General features: G+C 39.6%; 2 protein-coding genes across 4 annotated transcripts in view; both read left to right on the forward strand.

Moving 5' to 3' along the window:
- Positions 1–11,139, forward strand: part of LOC119720179 — a 33,623-nt gene extending 22,484 nt beyond the window's left edge. Inside the window, exons 2-6 of one of the 2 annotated variants that reach the window (XM_038189747.1) lie at positions 5,384–5,485; positions 6,283–6,405; positions 7,852–7,899; positions 9,067–9,343; positions 10,430–11,139. In XM_038189747.1, the coding sequence (XP_038045675.1) occupies positions 5,446–5,485; positions 6,283–6,405; positions 7,852–7,899; positions 9,067–9,338 (483 nt within the window). In that variant the 5' untranslated portion in view covers positions 5,384–5,445 and the 3' untranslated portion in view covers positions 9,339–9,343; positions 10,430–11,139. The remainder of the gene's footprint in view (positions 1–5,383; positions 5,486–6,282; positions 6,406–7,851; positions 7,900–9,066; positions 9,344–10,429) is intronic. The other variant, XM_038189748.1, reaches the window with a different exon arrangement.
- Positions 11,140–13,559: 2,420 nt separating this feature from the next.
- The window catches only part of LOC119720168 (NACHT, LRR and PYD domains-containing protein 12-like), a 30,599-nt gene continuing 20,541 nt past the window's right edge, over positions 13,560–23,617 (forward strand). Inside the window, exons 1-4 of one of the 2 annotated variants that reach the window (XM_038189732.1) lie at positions 13,560–13,738; positions 15,068–15,179; positions 17,602–17,721; positions 18,902–21,749. In XM_038189732.1, the coding sequence (XP_038045660.1) occupies positions 15,137–15,179; positions 17,602–17,721; positions 18,902–21,726 (2,988 nt within the window). In that variant the 5' untranslated portion in view covers positions 13,560–13,738; positions 15,068–15,136 and the 3' untranslated portion in view covers positions 21,727–21,749. Of the gene's footprint in view, positions 13,739–15,067; positions 15,180–17,601; positions 17,722–18,901; positions 21,750–23,617 lie in introns of those variants that run through there. The other variant, XM_038189734.1, reaches the window with a different exon arrangement.

Here is a 23,617-nt window from a genome sequence, read left to right on the forward strand (position 1 = left end):
AAAAAAGTACCAACTACTATTACACACCCTGATTCCACTAAATTTCTGGGATTGTATATTGACCAAGACCTTTCATGGAAAAAGCGCATTACTTATATCTGCTCGGTCATATCCAGAAATATGGGCATCATTATGTAAGCTAACAGCATTCTTCACACAGGATATTTATTGAATTTAGACAATGCCCTTAGTCTTACCATACATATCATATTGTATGGAGCAATTGTGGCATTGGAATGATAATAGAATACTTAAAGTGAATGTACAACATTTGCTTGTGCTGCAATTTTCAGAAATAAATGGATTTGGAGGATTAGTATATGTTATAGCAAATATTGTTAAAATGACTTGTTTCACGTTTTGGGCTTGTAAATGCTTGGGAAAACCAATCATGTTCTTGTAGTCTGGTTTCCTGACCCCACTTAAGATGAAACGGAGCAGTTTATAGACTTTGGTGAATTGTAAGGTCAAAGAATCAGTCTAGCAGGCTTGTACCCCTATACAGGTGTGTAATCAATTGCAGCCACGATTTTACAGGATGCTTTAGACTGTCATTCCCTAACAATCCAGTAAGGTATTTTGTGATAATTTGATCATTTCGTTTTGTGATGTTTGCAAATGTTGTATTTTGAAGCTCCTTTGAAATTCAAAAAAGGTTTTGTGTAAATTAAATGTGACCTCTTTTCAAGAACATAGTAATCCTCTGTTCTATCACTGTAAAACATTAAAAGTCAGTGATATTCTTCCCAGCTAGCTACCCTCATGCATCAATACTAACTTACCCAAATATATTTGTTCAATGTTCATAAAAAATGATACAATTCATCAATATTTTACAAGACAGTTTAGTGAATTTCATCGTTTCTTTGCACCATCAAGCTTGCAACCAAAACTAAGCATGAGGGTCCTAAGCTGTGGAACTCGTTGGACACTTCCTTAAAAAGTGCATCCAGTCTGTCTCTATTTAAACGTAAATATAAGACTTGTTTAATGAATAATTATTTGGAAACTGATGAAATCTCACGGGGTTACTGGTTACAGGTTTCGTTTATTTGTTCCTTATTTCTGTTACTAATCATATTGTTTTGTCTAACCAATGTGTAAGTGTCATTATGTCATAATCATGTGTCGAACCATGAATTAATGTGAGGGCCCCAACTCGACAAGCTCTGCTTTTCGGATGACCTCCGTCCACATTTATCTTAAAATCAAAGATAAATGTATCTTAATTTTATCCGTTCAAATCTGTTGCACCATGTTATGTGGAATATAGAGTTATTGATTGATTGATTGAAATATGGATTCAAAGAAAATTGAAAGAATTTTCTAACATTTTCGATAGCAGTCAAGTGTGATGTCAAACAGTCTATCACAGTGTCTTGTATTGGCTAAGATGATAAAAGATTCACTTTATTTACAAAGTTTCTGAATTGAAAGACTTTTAGAGTTTCAAATTATTCAAGCGGATTAGATATTTTCCTGTTTTTCATTGATTTGTAATCACACATTAAAACTCTTTAAAATACAAAACTGGAAATTCTCCATTGTTTGCAAGTAGTGGCCGAGAGTAGACGTATGGAGTGCATTCTGATTTTCATTAAGCCAAATACATTATGTTTGTATCTCACTATTGGTTCTGGTGTGATCGATCATTAATATTTGTATCAATTATTGCACTGTAAAAAGGGACTCCACGTCATACACGTGAATTGAACAAGTTGATGCACGTGAAGTGTCAACGTTGGGTGAAACACACGCCTGAGGTTAAGCCGACTGTCACCCTATGTGCTTCAAGTACACCATGATACATAACTGGCAACCTCCTAATAAGAACAACGCATGCAATTGAGCGTCACTTTTGTGTTGTTGCAAATAATCTCAACGGCCTCAGTTTCCTGCCGAGAGCCTTAAGTGTTCATGATTTGGGGACAACAATGTGCTAGCGCACAGATGCATGAGGTGCAGTCAATTTTTACAGTGTGTGTTATGTTGCACTGTACTGTACCTTAATTTGTTTTGTTTTGTAAACAGAAGAAACTGGAATTGAAGGCTGTTATATGATGCAACGCCCGAGCGAAGCCCAACAAAATAATTCTCGCGCACTTCTGGGTTACCTATCAACGATGTTGCACAACTCTCGAACCTCGCTGTTCGCCATTTTGATTGTAAAATACACTTGTTCAGTAATGCAATGAGTTCCCTCGCTTTATTTTTAGCTCCACGCGAGCAGAATATCAACATGCACGTCGCGAATAGCCTTTTATAATAGACGGTATGTGCGCTGGTTCGCGCCAACATAATTAAGAGCAAATTGGCAAAGCATGACAGACTAAACGATTCGAGTACATATACCAATCAATTAATACCGTTATAATCGAATAAAGATAAAGGAAAAACGAAACCTTTTCCGTTTACCGTTTTCTGTCAAAAGAAAAGGAAAAACGAACCCTTTACCTTTTCCCGTTTCGGAATCTGTATGAAGAAAAAGGGACGGTATCGACTACCGAGTTACAGTATTCCTTAAATATGTATAGCGAAGAAAACGAATAATAAAGGCACCGTTTTCCATTTGTAAATAAAAACAACATTTTGTATTTCGACAATACAATGTATTTAATTATTTGCTTTACTTTGGAACAGAAACACGTACCGCAACAACTAAAAACTTTGAAAAAACTTGTTTACCGAAACAAAAAAAGAAAAATTGTATATGGAAAATGGAAAACGAAACCCACTAAATACTATTTTAAGCGCAACGAAACCCGAATGTGGCATCCTATAAAATGAATTGATAATAATACAAGAAATTAACAAATACTCATCTCCCCTTCGGAACTCCAGCGGGCGCATCGCGCAGAGGGCTTCCCTAGACTGAGGGCGCCCTTGCTGATTGGCTATGGGGGTTCCCCGTTTATTTTTTGCTATGACGTAAGGCAAATCCCATTTACTGGGCGCCACAATGGTTCGTATTGCCATTGCCGCCCACTTCCAAAATCTTGCTCAAATTCAACAGGTCTGTTCTCACAGATAAATACTACAGACACTTTTCTGAGGTAAGTGGACATTTCATATTGTATTTAATCTCCAAACTGACAAAGTTTCGTCATATTTGACATGTTATTGTTAATGTGAAACACCTAAACAAGACTGGCTGCGCTGCCTCGAGTCGAGTCGTAGGTTTTGTTTGTCATCCATACCCATGATGCAATGCGAATGTTGTGCCCATTCTTGAAAATCACGCATTCTCGAGAATGGGCATGCACATTCTTGAGAATGTGCAACTGGATCCTTGCTCAATCTTGGCAAAAATAACTCTTCCAGATTGAGCGCACATTCTCGAGAATGCGCGACAAGATAACGGTCTTGTCGATGCCGAGCACCGGCTGCGCTTGGCAAGTCTAGCTGAATCCTCGTTCACTGATTCTCAATAATTATACTGTTGCAACGCAAGGCGCTGAAAAGTAGAGTGGATATGATAAGTAAAGGCGTATTAATATGGGGGGGGGGACCGGGAAAATATAAGAGACATAATAATACTAGTGCAAAGAATTCTGATTTTTGGGATAATAAAAGCATGGAGGAAGGAATTAATTCCTTCCTCCATGATAAAAGCGGGGGGGGGGGGGGGACGTAAGAATGAAGAATGTGAAGAATGAGAATGAATACTGCGACATCCCATAGTGCTAATGCTATTTCCCATTTAAATTGCCACCAATTTATTGTTCACATCCCACCATAACGTCGCAGAGCTGGATTCTATCTAGTCAAAAGAGCAATTTTGGCAGCTTCTGGACATCGTTTTTTTTCGTGGCACGCATATGATACATGCAGGGACTTGTAACTTGTCTAGCCTAAACAAAGCACTTCCCAGACTAGTTCCCAGTCCTCCGTTATTACAAAACTTCCCATAGTGGGCAGAAAAAAGCAATAATAACAGGTTTAATTTGATTCAAATTATCGTAGTTATACGAGTACAGAAGCATAGCACATTTTCTTTCCTCTTTATATGAATTGTTTCCCTTTTAACCGCTATACAATTTTTTTAACATAATTATGTCGTGCAATGTTTGTTAAGATTGGGCAAAATTCATAAATTGTGCACGTGATATTCCCACCCAATCTTAAGAATGAGCGCTCATTCTTAAGAACGCGTGCTCGTTCTTAAGAATGGGCGCTCATTCTTAAGAATGCGCGCCCATTCTCGAGAATGTGCATGCCCATTCTCGAGAATGCGTGATTTTCAAGAATGGGCACAACAATGATGTAAAAAACAACAAAAAACTACGCACTGGTGGTAGCCTGCGCAGGGGACACTTGAAGAAAAATATGTGCTGTCCGGACCATAGCCCCACTAGTGTGGCCAGAGGTTCAGCGCAGCATACCGACGGCCACACTAGTGGGGCTATCCGGACCATGGATATGTAACTCAATTGATATACATTTTTTTTTTAATAATTAACTTAGACTTGTTGGCTTTAGGAAAATATGTTTCCTGAGTTTTCAAACACACATTCTTTTTCAATGCCAAAACCTTTTTGTAATTTCAAGATTATTTTCAATATCCCATTTTGGAGATTTATACAAAGGCCTATATGTATCTACATGTATTACATAAATAGATTTTATACTTATTTACCTATTAAATGTAGATCCCAATGATATTGTTATTCTGATCATCCCAATCAACAGAGACAGTTTTTAAGATGTCGGATTTTAAACCTTATGACAAAAAAAATCCAATATAATATTAGAAATGTGTCTTTTTAGTTGGACCGTAAGTTTTACACCCTTGTAGAAACTACAAATTCTTATCTATGACATCTTAACTATAATACTGACGATGTTGGGAGACCAAGAAAGGTCACCTTTCGGTCATATTTTCAACTTCTGCAGGCCCAGGAGCATCGATCTGCCTGCATTTGCACTTAATAAATTATCAGTAAAATGCCGATATTTTTCGTTTTTTTGCCTGAATTCCTAGTAAAGCCTTCAATTTCCACATCATTTTCAGCTGCTGGTTAAAGTTCATGCATCAAAGGATACGATCCCAGTGAAAGTACATGTATGTCATTTTTTAGGATGCATGCCTTGCAAAATATAACTTGAAGGCGAGCTAGTGCGCAGAAATAGGAGTGCGTAGCTTTAGGAGGTCTGACGATATAGGTAAACTTGCCAATAATTTTAGCAGAGTTTTTAACACACCCACGACAACTGATGACAAGGCAAAAGGAACCTCTTTTCCAGTGGAACAAGTTATTCTAATTTGGAATATACAAACTGATCTTTTGAGGTTTGATAAATTTCAGCGCACGTTATATTTACACGTACACTAGACAATAACAGCTTTATTTCAGCTTTTCATTACTTAATCATTGACAAACAGGACTTCCATTTGTGGCCGGCCGGGTGATCCAAAGTACCTACTCCTAGAACTACCAAAGAACCATGGATAAACAACCTAAAGCAGCCCCCTCAGCCGCAACAGGTGAGTCCGTAAACTTAGCTAGTTGCTTGGAGTCAATTTATAACCTTACTGGGGAGTGGAGGGGCATTCACCATCCCACCCCACCCCCACCCCCACTTCCCCCCCCCCCCACCCTCACACCCCCCACTCCTCAATGTATTTTTTGAGTCATACTCATAGCCTGCTTCTTCATGTACTTCTTTTTCTATCAATGGTCAGATGAAAAAATATGTACAAGTACAGTTGCTTTTGCTAGAATTTTCAAAAGTTCTGTGTTAGTAGAAAAACCAAGATAAACCATCTTGCTCTTTTAGTCTGGTTCCCTGACCCCACTTAAATTGAAACATTTGGAGAGATTTATAGACATTTGGGAATTGTTAGGTCAGGGAACTAGTCTAGCTGGCTTGTACCTGTTTATTGGTGTGTTATCGGTTGCAAACAAAATTGAAACTAAAATAAATATGGTAAATTGGGGGCATATTTGAAAAAAAGCCAGTTTTTTTTTTTCAACGTCGGTCGGCTGACCAGCGTTGGAAATTGATACAAAAATACCATTTTGTTGAAAATGTCAGCATAGGCCTACCAGGTGCAATGATTTTACAGGATACTTATGAAACCGTCATTCACTAACAGTCAACTAAGATATTTCATAATAATTTGGTAGCTTTGTTTTTTTTTATGTTTGAAAATGTTGTATATTCCCTTTAAAGGCAATGTTATCCAAGTACAAACGACAAATGGAGATGGAATCAAGTACATGTATCATTTTATCGGCGTTTTTTTATAAAGGATATTTTACTTTTTGCTTCTGCTTGTAGGTTCCCAACAACCAACTGGATACATCGGGAACATTGGTACAATCAGCGGTAACAACGGCCCTGCTATTGTTGGTGGATGTGGAGTTAGTATCCATAATTACAACTACCCGATACAGAGACCAGGTAAATATAACCTTGTTTGTTATAAAAAGGAATGTAAAAGACTTTTGCTGTAATTTTCAGAAATGAACTATTTGGGGGGTTAGTATAGTAGATCAAATATTGTTACACTGACATGTTTGAAGTTTTGTGTTTGAAAATGCTGGAATAACCAAGAAAAACAAAAATATTCAAGTAGTCTGGTTCCGTGACTCCACTAAAGATGAAATGGATAAAAAATACCGGAAAAATTGTAAGGTATGGGAACCAGTCTAGCTGGCCTGCACCCGTTCATGAACATGGAACCAATGGCCACCAAAGTAAAATTTAGACTAAAGAAAATGGTAAATTTGGAGCAGTAATTGAAAAATAGTTACGCTTTTCCAAGGGTGGTCGACCGACCAGCGTTGGAAATGTATACAAATACACCATTTTCTTGAAAATGGCTTTACACCAGGTGCATAATTTTACAGGATGCTTAAGCGTGTCATTTACCAACATCATAGTAAGGTATTTTGCAAATGTTGTATTTTCCCTTTAAAGGGAATATACAATATTTGCAAACATCAAAAAAACAAAACTACCAAATTATTATGAAATACCTTACTGGACTGTTAGTAAATTATGACAGTCTAAAGCATCCTGTAAAATCATGGCACCTGGTGTGCTGTCATTTTCAAGAAAGGTGGTATTTTTGTATCAATTTTCAACGCGGGTCGGCCGACCAGCATTGGAAAAAGCTGGCTTTTGTCAAATACTGCCCCTAATTTACCATATTTAATGAATTTTGTGCGCAATCGATTACACACCTATGAATGGGTAAAAGCCTTATAGACTGGTTCCCTGACCTTACAATTCCCCGACGTCTATAAATTGCTCAATTTCAATTTAAGTGGGGTCAAAGAACCAGACTTCAAGATAAACATGATTGTTTTCTTGGTTTTTCCAGCATCTATGAACACAAAACTCCAAACAAGTCAGTGTAACAATAATTTGCTATAAAATACTAATCCCCCAAATCTATCCATTTCTGAAAATTACAGCAAAAGCAAATGTTGCATATTCCCTTTAAGATAAAAGCAATTTTATATCTAATGAAGTGTTAATGAACTTTTAATTTTTTTGTTTTGGTGGGTGGGGGGGGGGGTGGTATACTACACAAACGTGGACACAAAAGACCGATTGCTGGTTGTGCAAGCTAGAGAGTCACCAATTTCTTTGGTACAACTATAAGCTAGTACATGGTAGATACAATAGGAGGGCGCTGTTTATGGTGGTTTTAGTCTTGTAATTTGTTCCTGTATGTATCCACGACAAGTAGCGCCCCCTATGGGTGACTCATCTGAAAAGTTACACATTAATTTTGCTTGCATGCACAAATTATTGAAATAATGAGCTAATAGGGGAGGGGACATGAATAATCATGGTTGGTAACATGAGCTGTTTTTTTTCTTGTTTTGATCTGAATAGGAGCGCCTGCACCCGGACCTCAACAGACACCAGGCCAAGAACCAAAAGGTGAGGATCCCTACCAAGAAGCTGGTATCAAGACTAGGGACATTTTGAAGGGAGTTTATAAAACAACAGCCAATTACGTGCAGTTGTTGCCTGGGGTTGATAATGGCCAAATGCACATAGCTGGAAAGTACAGTTAGAAACACAGGAAGGGGTAGCAGTGACTGGCCAGAAAGGAGAAATTGGAAACTCAACAGAGTATGCCAAAATGGGGAACTCATCAAACGCCTCATTTTCTTTGGCATGGGAGGTGTCGCATACTGGACTGAGACCAGTCTAATGTGGCTTTCGCGAACCCGGGATTCTCGGGTTTGCATTCATGAGCACCTTACTGAGATAATGGCTTCCAATCAGTTAATGACCATAAATATGTTCGCACATGTAGCAGAAGTGCATGGTTTGTCCTAGAACATACCATGGAGCCTTTTTTATAGCTCCATGATCATACAGTCAGGCTATCCCCAATGTATGTGCGTTATTGTCCAGAGTCACTTACCTCCCATTAGAATTTGAGTGACGAGTGACGAACTAGTTAAGTGCTGGAGAGCTACCTACATCTAAGAAAGCCTTATTAGACTGGGCTCGTTCCAGTAATGGGGAAGTCAACCAATTTTGATGAGATATGACTGCATGGGCCAATGAGGCAAGCAAAATCCTGAAGAGGTTCAAGCTTGTCTTTCTTTTAAGTAGATGCGTGCCCTGTCGCAAGAATCCAACCTTGTTGATTCCACTTTCGATTAAATTCTTGGCGAAAAATCAGGAATAGAAAAAGACGAACTTGATAAATTCATCCTAGCCAACCAAAATGAGGTCTTGATTCTCTTGGATGCTTTTGATGAAATGAAGACCAAAAATCTTCGGATTTATCCTAAAAGCACTCAACAGAAAAGTATACCAGGAATGTTTCATCTGTGTATCGACCCGCCCCTCTCATCTTGAGACACTGATGTCGGAATTACTTGCCCGAAATCCTTGCACACACGTAAAAGTTCTGGGTTTACTGACGAGGATGTTAAAGAATACATTCGGAAATTCTATGACGAAGATCCTGATAGTGGCAAAGCACTAATCCAAACCATTGGGAAGTCCAACGCACTTCTTGATTTTGCTACGAATCAAATGTTTTTGCTTCTAATTTTTGGCAGCAAAACTCTTTTCATTTTTGTTCAGGAGCATGTTTAGATGACAAAACTCTGTACGAGGTTGCTGAGAAACTTTCTGCAAAATGGACATCACTGGCACTTAAGGAGCTGCGTTTTTCCGCGACACAGGTTGAGACTATCGAGAACAAATACCCAAATAATTATATAAGGCAGGCTCTCGATATGCTTGTATCATGGAAACAGGCCCAGTCCTCCAGTGATAAACAACAGGTGACCACGTTGTGCACAGCATTGAAGAACATCGGAAGAGAAGATATTGCCAAATGTCTGCAGGGTTAATACAGGTACATTTCTTTATACTCGGTGCATGGGTAATGTGAAGAGAAATTAAAGAAATAATTTACTTGCATTGCAAAAACCAAATGTCTCCGCGCATTGTATGCATAATGATAAATTTGTATGTCAAAATGACAATTGTCTATGTCAACCTGACAATAATGTCAGCTCAAATCTGTTCACCTTCTACATAATGACACAGTGGTTTGTCATCAAAGTCGAACTTATATACACTCTTATAAGTTCCGGGTCAGATTCGACCTGGAATCTGGGTCAGATTTGACCTGACATACTTCTGGGTCAAAATGACATTTTTCTTGGTCAAATGACAATTGACTAGGGTCAATTGACCAGGAAGGTGACAATTAAGTGTATTTTTTTGACTTGGGAAAAGCGTTAGGTCAAATCAAGTGCAATTGTGTTTGTGTAACGGGATGAATTTTGCGCCCCCAGTTTTTTTTATTAAATCCTAACTCCCCAGAATTAGGTCATCATGCACTTTCTTAGGAATATGTGGGAATTGTTGGCAGCGCGTGTGGGCGGTCCGGGTAGCAGAACTTGCAACCACAACCACGAGATCTAGAGTTATAAATTTGGTGGCCGGTGACTTTTGTCTTCACTAATGGCCACTGAACTGCACTAGAGACAGGGTTGTTGGTACGTTGTAGCACCCATCTCCTCTTTTTTATAAGATGGAATTTGCAGCATTTGCGGCATGGTGATGTAAATCAATATTAGGTTTTGCCCTTCACCGACGTATATACAAAGCAGGAGGTTGTGGGTTCGAGTCCCACCCTATTGATTTTGTCCAACTTTCGCTCGAGAGGTAACACACTGTTGATAGGTTGGTGAAGGGCAAAACCTAAAATTGATTTGGCCCCCGACGCAAATTCCATCTTATGAATAGTTAATGCGGTACCCACTGCTATGTACATCAGATTCGAACCAGCGAACTGATCCCGCAATAGAACGCACCTGCAATAGAAAGGAGGTTGTGAGTTCAAGTCCAATATACGTCGGTGAAGGGCAAAACCTAATATTGATCCTCCGTTAACCTGCCATGCTTATAAGTTTATTCTCTTGTCCTGCTCTAGGCACAACGGCAACAGAAATCCAGCCTATGTATCCCGCCGAGTCTACAGTTCCCGACAAGTTCCTGCCAAGTCCCCATCGATCCAGCCAGGCCAAGCCCAACCAAGTCAAGACTACATACTCCCAGTGAAGATGGGCTGCTGAAATACATGTACTAGTTTTCTCTTAAGATTTATTGTATTACTTTAGTTTATGTATCATCTTTTACTAAAATCAAGTGCTCATGCATTTTCATTTTGAAATATAGATATTTTTTTTGGGTGAGAACACTATATGATATACAGCTTGTGAATTTTTTGTTTTCGCTATTTAGCTGGAAAAGAATAAAATCTCAATAGCAAACATTAAGAAAGGCGTAAACTAGTAAAAGTTGATTCTATCATGCCGGCTACATAATTGGTGCCTGATGTGTGGTTTACGCTGTATTTTTCTATCAAATGTTAACATTCGCACACACCTTTGAACAGCAAAGTAGCGACGAAGCCCACAAATTCTATTTGATATTGTTCATTTTCCATATTGCATTGCCATTCCTTTTACTGAAATATGTATCTTTGTGGAGACATCTCTTTGTTCTCGTGTACTAACATTTGTGGAAATCTAGTTTCAAAATTCTACTTTTACCAGAATAAATTTTTAAGCTGAAATTTGGACCAAATATCCATTTTCAAAAAAATCATTCAATTTTATTATGATGTAATTTTATATTTTGATGTAACTCTAATTTTTGAAATAAATTGAAATTTTTTAAGCTGAAATTTGGACCAAATATCCATTTTCAAAAAAATCATTCAATTTTATTATGATGTAATTTTATATTTTGATGTAACTCTAATTTTTGAAATAAATTGAAATTTTTTCACTTTACATTGTTTCGCATTTTTTTTACTTTACATTGTTTCGCATTTTATATTTTGCCCTTATTGTATTGTCATTGTAAGAAGCAGCTGTCCTTAAATTGTTAGTAGTCCTATTCTAGCTACTGCAGAACTAGTCTGAGTAACGCCGGTTAGGCCAAAAAAAAAGTCTCTGGTTTCTGGTATGGAGCTTGCCCAAAAAGTGGTGCGGCGACGCGGCTTTTTTTTTTTTTTTTACCCGACTTTTTTGCTTTAAATGTCGGCTGATGACTGCAAATGGTGCCCGACTAAACTTAGTACAAATAGGCCTATATGGGATATGAGTCCAGAGAGGCCACATAAAGCTTATTCTCGACCATAACTCCATCTAAAAACACGTTAAAAATGTGCAGCAGCAGGATTCCAGTCAAATCAGTGAGTTTGGCGGTTTTGAGACATCTTTCATAGAAAAAAAAACTTTTTCATTTTGCCGACGCGCATGGCTTACAGCGACGCACGCGCATACCAGAAACCGGATACTTTTTTTTTTGGCCTTATCAACGGAGCCAAGTCTCCTATATGGACTTTATCGGAGTCGACTTTACTAAATCGTGACATTATTTCATTCCCAAATCAGGACTAAACTTGTGATTGGTCAATTCGAATGCAGTATTTGGTAATACAACAGCAGCGGGGTGCGTATAGTGTAACAGAAGGCCAAAAGAAAAAAATATTCGGTCTCTGGTCAGACCAAAGTTCCGGAACTGACGCGGCCACGCGGCTTTTTTTTTTTGTGCTTTTTTTTTCCTTTTTTTTCTTCATGCTTGGATTGTACAGACAAAGTGGGTACTACTTTGCTTTTTTGGTGTCCTCCTCATGTACATTGGTGTCCTCCATAATTTGCCTTGGTGCTTTCGATCATTTGCCTTGGTGCAATTTCCCATTCTTTGGTGCTCTTTGGTAAAAAAACATTGAGGAGGTGCGGAAATAGAGGGCACTGTTTGGGCTACCTCGGAACATTTTGGGGAAAAAAAGATCGACGCGCATGATTAAAATTGACGGGCGCGCTGACCAGAGACCGACTTATTTTTTTTTTTTGCCTAATATAGAGTGCGGCGCGACCACAACCAGTTTATTGTTGCCGAGTCTAGGGTCTTCGTTTGTATCCATGTCTATGACGCAACAACAGTGAATGACCGAAGACCCGAAATAGAAATTAAGCGCCCGCTGATTGGTCAAAATCTAGAGGTCAAGATGCGGCCGGTCTTGCATATTAATCAGCAAATCTGCTCTAATGCTATGTTTGCTATGTACTGCAGAACAGGTCTAGAGATATGAGTATAGGGCAGTGTTAGTTCACGGAGGCTACAGCCATGGTTAGTTCAATCAGTTAGGGGGGGGGGGGGTGCCCCCACAAATTCCCATTGCCCCCCCCCCCCCATCCCCAACAAAATCCGAAATTTGCTCAGTGCTTGCCAATTATAAGGAAGCTTTCTAGTGTCTGAAAGTATATTCTTTGAGTTATTAAAACAAAGAGGAATCTCTTTTTTTTGTACTTTCCTAAGAAGTGTACAGCTTTATGAAATGCAAACAAATTGATAAGAAAAAAGATCGAGGGCCCTCTGGCATCAAAAGAGCCCCCCCCCCCCCCCCCGTTTTTGTTTGTTTTTTTTGGTCGAAATTTGCAGCACTTGTGGTGACCTGGAAATTTGGGAAAATGTTGGGGTTTTTTTAGGTCCGCTCTTAATTGGTGCCCCTCATAACATGCTCCCCCCCCCCCCCCCCCCCTTGAAAAAACCCTGGCTACTATAAACTGATGACAATTATGCGAAGGAAAAAAAGAAATGTGTTTTGCAGCGATAATTGACTTTAAACGTGGAAAAATTAATTGACATACATTCATACATGCAGAATAGAGTTAAAGGTGGTCAGGTGGTATGAAATGTTTATATTTTGCGTATATTTTGTATGAGTTTTAATTTGGTGCTAATAAGTCTAAGATTAATGTGAAGACACTTAAAACTGCAGTGCAAGCAAAGCATATTTACAACAGCATTCAGGCTTAAATCCGTTCTGACTGTAGAAATGATGACAACCAAATGTGGATAAAGAAACTTCGGACATTCTTATTCAGATGAAAATCAAGTGAAAAATTAAGGCATAAACAGACAAAACTCGCGGACATCAGCATTTCTGCATAATAACTGCAACAAAGTGCAAGCAAAATCGCAATGTTAATTTGGGGCCACCGTAGCGTCGCGTACTCGCGAGTCCAAATAAATAAATAAATGGTGTGCAACCTCAAGAGGGCGCCGTTTAATTAACGAACGCAGGAACAGGAACATGCATGAAATGCTGTTGTGGACTTAATTCGACAACGGCGTTGAAATTGTAATTTTTACAGTTTCGAAGGTGCAGTGCTGATGACAGAAGCTCAGCAAGAAAGAAGTTTGGAGGGCTGTTCAACAAATTGAAGTGAGAAAGCTGACATGTTTTTGGCATGCATGTTTTGTTTTTGTAGACATGGTAGATGTGTCACTAGGGCAAAGAAAATGTCCTCAGTATTTCACCAACCAAGTTTGCAGACTCAATTCAATTTTTAAAGGAGACTTTTCTTCAATAGTTTGTACATGAGAGGGAAGTCAAGTGATTTCAAAATGGGGCTACATACTAGACTGGTACATGTCCAACCATGGTCCAACTGTTTGAAAAGACTGACCTCTTCATTCAGTGTCAACAATAGTCTGGTGGCTTGACTATGGAGAAATGTGTAGTAAATCGAGACTAGTTCCCGCTTCATCCCACATGTTTCTTAAATTCTTTTGGCATGGTTGATTGATGCAGTACTGAAGCTGTGTTGGACTGGTTGTTTTAGGTGCCAGTCTAATCTCTTGTTTTGCATGTTTTCAATACCTTAAGTTTTGGGACTCTCATACACAGTATTGAGAGTCCCAAATTTTTGGACTACTATATCCCCAGTGTATTACAAAAATGGTCCGTTTTCCCTCTATTATCCCAACCCAGATTCCATAAAACATACTTCATAGCATACAGCAGTCATTCATGAAAATAGACTTCAAACAGAACAAGAAAGACTATGAAATTTGTGGATGATTTTAGTGGCAATTCTCAAGAAAACGTGACATTGCCACGGCTGTCATGCATGTCTTCTGTATGTATTACGAAAGCGTCACGTCATCACAATAGATTTTTGAAATCACTCCACCCACTGGTCGTGTGCATGTTTCTTCATGTTAAAGAGGTTGTGGAATGCTCGAAGACATTTCCGTCATTTTTCGGGTATATGTAGCCTAAGGTGTGATGAAATAAAAACGACTATTGTTTCTGTCATGAAATGAGTACAAAAGGTACTTTTGAGAGCTGTTTTCAGGTCCAGTTTCGACCCGAACGTGCAACTGTGTAAAAGTCGTCGTTGCGGGCAGCAAACAAAACACAGTAAATCGTGACGTAATAAACAGGACTCCCGATGCACCGTAGCATACACGAGTCCTGTTTATTACGTTACGATTTACTGTGTTTTGTTTGCTGCCCGCAACGACGACTTTTACACAGTTGCACGTTCGGGTCAAAACTGGACCTGAAAAACAGCTCTCAAAAGTACATTTTGTACTCATTTCATGACAGAAACAATAGTCGTTTTTATTTCATCACACCTTAGGCTACATATACCCGAAAAATGACGGAAATGTCTTCGAGCATTCCACAACCTCTTTAAAATATTAACAAGATTACTACTAACAAACAAAATGTAACAGAGCATTTTTATTGATAATTGACACGCAGGACTGCTGTTTGTGGCTGAGTGATCTGAAGCAGCCTGCCATCAGACTATCACTCAGTGTATTTACCACAATGCAACAGGAGGCTCAGGTACCCGCCCCCTCAGTTGCAACAGGTGAATATGTGTACTAGCTAGTTGCTTGGAGTCAATTTATAACCTTACTGGGGAACAGAAGGGCATTTACCGCCCTCCCCCTCTCCCAAATTTTGAGTCATTGCCTGGTTTTTCTTGGCCTTCTGTTTCTATGAACAGTCAGATGTGCAAAAAAATAATATTCTTTTAAGGCCATGAGAATGAAGGTTTTAGATTTGCGTCCCAAAATTTTCCAGATGATATGACTGCAGGCTTTTTTTTTATTGTTCATCATTCATTATTTTAGTGATAAAATCAATCTGTTGGCCGTCTTCTAAATGGTGGTGGTGTTGGATGCTGCCCACGCCGCGCCACGATTCTAGAACATGACAGCGGGTCCGACAGGACAACGGACCACCGTCAGATCCCATTCAATCGTTGAAAAATGTGGCACGCATTGCTCCACCCATCCAGTTCATCGTAAACAATAGTAAACATGATAAACATGCAACGGAATGTTCTTAATGTGATCCAACAGTTTCAGGCAAATCAGTAAAATATTAAGTGAAAATATCGATTTGAAATAGGCCTCCATGAGCCTACTCAACTCAATCATGTACAAAATCGAGAACAGTGCGTGCAGAAATACATGTGGAACTTGAGATGAACGTTTCCATTGGTTGACTCAGTGAGTGCCGCAATCAAAGGACCAATCGGCTCAAGTGATAGAAGCAGCGCTTTGTAAAAATGTCAAAGTTCGTATACACGTGTACTGTGTACTGTGCTATGCAGACAACTGACGATCGCGAAGTTGCAGTCTGGCCTCAGTCTCTAGCGTGGCATCAAACATACACACCATACACCATAGTATCTTGAAATATGCCTTAGGGCAATCCCACGGTTACTCACGTTACATTTTTGTTGTACTTTTGGGTTTCCTTGGGCTGTAATAACCTTACTAAAAAGGTTAGATAACTGTTATTCCCATGGTAGATAGAGTAGACCTAGACCTACCTAAGCACCAAAGATGACATCCAGAAAAATGTGTTATGTGTGATAAACAAGACGAACAAAATCGGTTACTCACGTTACGAAAATGTAACGTGAGTAACCAAATTTGGGGGTCGTGTTTATCATACACAACACATTTTTCTGGATGTCATCTTTAGTGCTTAGGTGGGTCTCAGAGTTGCTGACTCGAGTCATGTGACTTGGACTCGAGTCGGACTCGAGTCGCTTTTTTTGTGACTTGTGACTTGACTTGTAAATACCAGCTTTGACTTGTGACTTGACTTGGACTTGCAAACAATGACTTGTGACTTGACTTGGGATTGCAAAAAATGACTTGTTACCAACCCAAGTCAGACGCTACTCGAGCGACCCAATACACTTTAATTAAGCTATTATACTTTTAATTAGCTTTTTCATTCCAGAAAATAGACCTCAGTGACTGAATCCAGTAAAATGAAAAGTTCCCACTAGTTTAAAAAAGTGTTCAATAAGACTGTCACAACAAACTACAGTTTTCAATGACCAATTGTCTCTTGCTTAATGTATTGGTTGAACAAACTTTGAAAGGAACCTTTCATGAAAAGAAAGCAGGCCTTTGTCAATTGCATGTAAAATACCGGATAGCCTAACCCATTGGTAGGCGTTTAGTATACATGAAAATTGAACAATAAAGTGTTAGTATACTACGTGTAATCGAGTGAGGAAGTCTTTTTTTCACGGTCATCTCAACATTTATTTCTACAATGTAAAGTAAATTTATTAAAGTATACAAAGGGCTAATATCCGACAGATATGTGATAAACTACAAGAATAGTAATTGCAACACATTGAAAAAGGGGAATTAAGGAGGCATGTTCAAAATAACTCGTAAGTTCACGCCAGGTTAATTCTTTTAGCTTATTACAGCTGGACAAAATAATGTGCAACTTGACGTGTTCTTGGACAAAGATACTTGTGACTTGACTTGTGTTTAGACCAAATGACTTGTGACTTGACTTGTGACTGGACCTAATGACTTGTGACTTGACTTGGACTTGAGAAAAAATGACTTGCTGCCACCTCTGGTGCGTCTAGGTCTACTCTATCTACCATGGGAATAACAGTTATCTAACCTTTTCAGTAAGGTAATTACAGCCCAAGGAAACCCAAAAGTACATCAAAAATGTAACATGAGTAACCGTGGGATTGCCCATTAGTATCTCATTTTTAGGTGTCGTTTGTAATATTGAGAATAGTATTTTATTGACAGTTTTGCAAAATTATAAAATTTTCGTGCGGCTGCCGTGGGGAGTTGCGGGTGGTGGATGCCAATGTTAAACTTCCTTTGTTATGGCCCAAAGACAATGTGTCCAAGTACAGACGACAGTTCGAGATGGAATCAAGTACATGTATCATTTTATCGGCTGTTACTTTTTACAGGATATATTACTTTTTGCTTCTGTTTGTACTGTAGGTTCCCCACAACCAACTGGAACCATCGGAAACAGCGGCACTATCAGCGGTAGCAACAACCCTAACATTGTTGGTTCAAGTGGAGTTAATATCAATTACAACTTCCCGTTGGAAGGACCAGGTAAATATAATCTCGTTTGTTGAGACGAAAGGAATTCTATATCCAATCAAGTGTAAATGATTTTTTTTTGGGGGGGAGGGGGTCGGTGGGGGGATGTTATACTACATAACCATGGAAACAAAAGACTGATTGTCAGTTCCGCTAGGTAGAGAGTCGTCGTTTTCTTTTATCTTCAAGTAAACTTGTATTCTCGATTCTGATTGGTCGATCCATGTCAACAACAGTGTGCTATGAGGCTGTATTGCACGGTCCATATCGCACCCTGCGTATTGCGCTATTCCAAGATGTGAGCGACACTCCCAGCTGCATGCGCTGAAACTGTTGAAATGTTCATGTAAAGCGTGCTACTGCGTGTAAAGTTTGCTTGAAGATAAATTCGTTATCACGCTCGCGCTCGTGAAACACGGAAAATGTAGTGCATCTGTGTCCCACTAATCGGCCTCGTGGTATGTGGGACACAGCAGACGACATTATTCTGTGTTCCACTCGCGCTCGCCGGATAACTAATATTGTACAACTATAAGCCAGTTCGATATATGGTGGATTCAATAGGAGGGCGCTGTTTATAGTGGTTAAGTCTTGTCATTTGTTCCTCTATTTACACAAGGCCACAACAGATAGTGCCATATGTGTTCCTCCTCGGAAAAGGGCTAAGTTGCACATGAATATTGCATCTATACATGACTGACTATAATAAGCTATTACATAGCAAAACAGGAATAATCATGGTTGGTAACATGAGCGGATTTTTGTTTACAAAATTACAAATTGATATTGACTTCAACTTATCATCAGTCAGAATTGAAGGATTAGGAACCAGATTTGACTAATTAATTTGGAGTGTGGTGATTACCACAAGAAGATTATTGCTGTTGTCTGAGTCAATATTTAGATAATGATGTCCAATTAACTGTTTTCTACACCTGTGGTTACCATTATTTTGGCCTGAATCTTTTCTTGTCTGTGTAATAAAAAAAAGTGAATGTACTACATGTCATTGAATAAGACAACACTTGACAAGGTTGTGTCTATCAGTACAAAAGCCAAAACATATATTTATTTACTTTCATTGATTTATTTTATAAACTGCCTTACTAACGTACTTGAAATCCTAAGTCACAATTTCGTTTACATATATTCTACGTCTTAGAAGACATGTTTCTTGTTTTGATCTGAATAGGATTGCCTGCATCAAGACCTCAGCTTAGTCAGAGACCAGACCAAGAACCAAGGCTGGGGGCTTCCAGCTACCAAGATGTCGGTAACAAGACTAGGGACATTTTGAAGGAAGTTTATACAACAACAGGCAGTTACGTGCGGTTGCTGCCTAGATGTAGGGTTGGTAATGACCAAATGCACATAGAGAGTATATACACCAAAGTACGGTTAGAAACACGGGAAGGGGTAGCAGTTGTCTGTACGCCTACAGGGAAAACTGCTACAAAAAGTAGCCAAAGAGGAGAAACTGTAAACTCAATAGAGTATGACAAAATATTCAGATTTAGGAAAGGAACTAAGGAACTCATCAAACGCCTCATTTTCGTTGGCGAAGGAGGGGTCGGGAAGTCAACCATTTTTGATAAGATTGTAAACGACTGGGCTGAGGGTGAAGACGAATTCCTGAAAAGATTCGATCTCGTATTTCTTTTAAAGATGTGTGCCCTGCGTCAAGAATCCGATCTTGTTGAATCCATGTTAAATCAACTTCTAGATGAAGATTCAGGAATAGAAAAAGATGCACTTGAAAAAGTCATCCAGGCCAAACCAAATGAGGTCTTGATTCTTTTGGATGGCTTTGATGAAATGATGACCAAAACACTCGATGAAGCCTCGTTCGGTTCTATCCTAAAAGCACTGAATAGAAAGAAATACCGTCATTGTTGTATATGTGTATCGACCTGCCCCTCTCGTCTTGAGACACTGATGTCAACATCACTTGTCCAAAATCCTTGCACACACGTAGAGGTTCTTGGGTTTAAAGAGGAGGATGTTAATGAATACATCCAAAAATTCTTCAAAGAAGATTCTGATAGTAGCAACGCACTAATCAAAAGCATTGAAATGTCGAAAACGCAGCAGGATTTTGCTAAGATACCTATGTTGCTGCTGCTTATGTGCTTGTTGTGGAGGGAGCATAAACAACTCCCCGAAACAACTTCACGCCTCTTCAATAAGGCAGCTGATCACATGTTCTCAACAAAAGACAATGACAAGGAAAGACCACCAGATGCAAAAAAGAGAAAGCCAAACATATCAAACGTATCCAAAACAGTACCGATCGAAATAGGACAAATTGCACTGCGTGGACTCATGACTGACCAGTTCTCATTTCAAGAAGGTGAGTTTGAACCGGAGGCGCTACACCTGGCACTAAAAGCAGGCATCCTAACCAAGCAGAGTGTTGTCAAAAACCTCAAATCCCACAACAGCATACAATTCATGCACACTATGCAGAAATACTGTGCAGCGAAATACTTGCAGAGTTTAGAGAAAGGCGAATTTCAGCGCAGTTTGGAGCCATTGTGTACAACGATAGATCGCGTTGTTTCAAACGACGACCTTTTGCGTTTTTGTTGTGGTGACAATGAGAGATGCATGACGGGCATCGTAAACTTGCTCGACCATAAGTTCAATCAGCCTCAGCCCAGGTACCAATCAGATGTTGTACAAGTGATAAGCCGGAACTGCTTTTTTGAAAGCCAGTCAAGCAAGGTCCCACGGTGTCTCACCAGCGACTCGCATATCCCATCAACTATCGATGTGCGTAACAATAACGATTTACGCAGTCTCGTATACCTCCTTGAAATCATCTGTAAGTCCGACAGCAGCAAAGCACAACTGACATGCGTTAAAGATATTAATGTTTCTCGCGCATCTTCGGTCAGTGATTTGGCCTTCGCCCTGCGTTACATGGAAAACCTCAGCAGCTTGGAGCTCGATATATGTCCTCTGGGAAATAGTGCTTTTGTGAAAATTCTGTCCGAACTGAAATGCAACCAACAGTTGACCTATCTTAAATTATGCCGTTGTGATGGGCTGGGAGGTAGAGCTGTAGAATGGGCCCCTCACATCAAACACTTCACAAGCCTCAAAGAACTTCAAATATGGGAATGCAAACTACAGGCAGCAGACATTGAACACATTACCTCGTCTGTAAGTGACATGCCCAGCCTGACTCACTTGGCGCTTCCTTTCAACGACACATTGAGCGAAACGGCTTCATCGTGGTCCACAGAATTGCCAAAAATGACGCACATAAATGAGCTGGGGCTGAGCTATTGCAATTTTACACCAACAGACATTGAACACATCGCCTCGGCTGTAGGTGACATGCCAACCTTGACCGACTTGGAACTTGATGAAGCCAAGACATTGAGTGAATTGGCTGAGTCGTGGGCCAAGGAATTACCGAAAATGACGCACTTAAAGAAGCTGAACCTGGAAAATTCCAATTTGTTACCGACAGACATGAAATACATTGCCACGGCTGTAGGTGACATGCCCAGTCTGACTTTCTTGAACCTCTCTTTCGACGATACATTGGGCAGTTGGGCTCACTTGTGGGCCAAGGAATTACCAAAAATGAAACACTTAAATAAGCTGCACCTGAGATGTTGCTGTTTGTCACCGACAGACATGACACACATTGCTACGGCTGTAGGTGACATGCCCAGTCTGACTGACTTGAACATCTCTGAAAACACATTTGGCGGATTATTGTGGGCCAATGAATTACCGAAAATGAAACACTTAAATAAGCTGCACCTGAGAAGTTGCAGTTTGTCACGGACAGACATGAAACACATAATTATCTCGGCTGTAGGTGACATGCCCAGACTGACTGACTTGGACCTGAGAGGCAACCCCCGATTGGATGGATTGGATGAGTTTGGCCTACAGTCCCGCAGCCCGTCACTTACGGTTCGTATGGGTAGCTGGTATGGGACCAATTGTAACGAGTTAAGTCATTTTAAAGAAGTGACTCGAGTCGAGTCGAGTCATTAGGTCAACAAGGTCGAGTCGAGTCGAGTCGAGTCACAGAGTGTGGTCGAGTCGAGTCGAGTCGAGTCAAGTATTTAGCTCGAGTCAATTCGAGTCACAAATATTTGAACACTAAATTAGAATAAAAAGCAACAAACACAAGAGAGAAAGAATACAAGGCACCAGTCTATTACGGAAATCCAAAGACATTAAGTATTCTGTATGGTACCCAACCAACAGTTTCCATTGCTAGCTCACGTCACAGATAAGGAGATGTGAAACTTCGGTCTTATAACTGGTTTGGCTTCGGGTCTAGATTTTGTTGTTCGCTGATCGCTGACAACGTTAAAACCTAATTGCATTATACAAAACTGTTTCTGATTATTTAAAGGTGGGCCCGTCCGTATCCATTTTTTTGTGTGAAATCGGGACATGAATTTAGCCGGCGTTCCACCAAGAATTTCAAAATTGCCCGAAACCAATGATGAAACCACGGATTGAGTAATGCGTTTTAATTCTGTTTCCGTGTTTAGCATTACATGCTAGTCCGCGACACGGTGTATGTTTGTTGTTTCATTATGGAGGAAGGAAACAGACTGCCGCTGTATATAAACGTACATTATTCGCGAACATTAACGTGACGTGAACAAAAACTGGCAACGCGAACGGCGCAGCGTAAGTCATTGCAAATATTTTTCGCAAGTAAGTTTTGCTTTTATTTTGGGACTCGAGTCTTATTAGCCTTCCTCGAGTCGAGTCGAGTCATTCTGATGAGGGACTCGAGTCGAGTCGAGTCATTTGCTCGCAGTGACTCGAGTCGAGTCGAGTCATTTACCCGTCGGGACTCGAGTCGAGTCGAGTCGCCAAAAAATGTGACTCGAGTCGGACTCGAGTCGAGTCATTGACTCGAGTCATTACAACTCTGGTATTGGTAAAAGCAAACTCCAAGTGTGGACATTTTCAATACAAAGAAACAATTTCTACAAGAAAAATGTCAAAAAGTAAAAACAAAATGAAATTTGAGAATATTTAAGTGTGCTGAACAAAATTACAAAAGAAGGGATAGTCCTGGACACTTGGACGAGTTGATATTCGATGTGTTTAATATTTATTAACACTCGGGGACTCGGATCACTAAAAATAATGTCTCAGTCCAGAATGCCTGCTTGCAATTCAAACATTAATATCGTACATTCTCGATTCAGATCGTCAGTACAGTACAGGGTCACGCTGCGTGTCAGACAATTAGCTGTTCACCCTCTACGTTTGACACAGTGGTTTGCCATCAAAGTCAAACTTACACTCATATGAGTCCCGCATCAGATTCGACGCGGAATGCGGGTCAGATTCAACCTGACATACTTCTGGGTCAAAATGACAGTTTTTAATGCATGTAAACATGGTAAAAAGCAAAAAGCAGAAACGTATGTCAAAATCACGATTATTTTAGTCGAAATGAGGACCATCTGGGTCAAATGGCCGGAAGGGTGGCCCTAGCCTGAAAGCTAGTGTAATTTTTACCCGGAAAAGTGCCAGGTCAACTCTGACCTGGATTCGGGTCAAATCTGATTTGCCGATTGTGCATCTGCAAAACATTTTAAATTGGCAAACAAAATTATAATAGGCTTCAAACCTGAACGTGTGTGCAAGAAAACATCGTTGATTTGAAAACCTAGTAGATGTATGGCACTCGTTTATTTCTTATCAAACACTGAGGTTGTTTGGGTGTTTTAGTCCATTTCCTTCACAAGTTGAAACTTGTTTGCGAAATAACATGCATGCAAGTATATAATTATGTATAACGTTAAAACAGTGAGTAACATTCGAGTACTTTTGGGATTAATCCAACCACTGTTGGCAACTACGTGTATATTTTTGTAAATAAAATTATATTTTTATAGACACGTTGGCCAGA

The sequence above is a fragment of the Patiria miniata genome, unplaced genomic scaffold (assembly GCF_015706575.1).
Source record: "Patiria miniata isolate m_02_andy unplaced genomic scaffold, ASM1570657v1 HiC_scaffold_9, whole genome shotgun sequence".
Lineage (NCBI taxonomy): Eukaryota > Metazoa > Echinodermata > Asteroidea > Valvatida > Asterinidae > Patiria > Patiria miniata.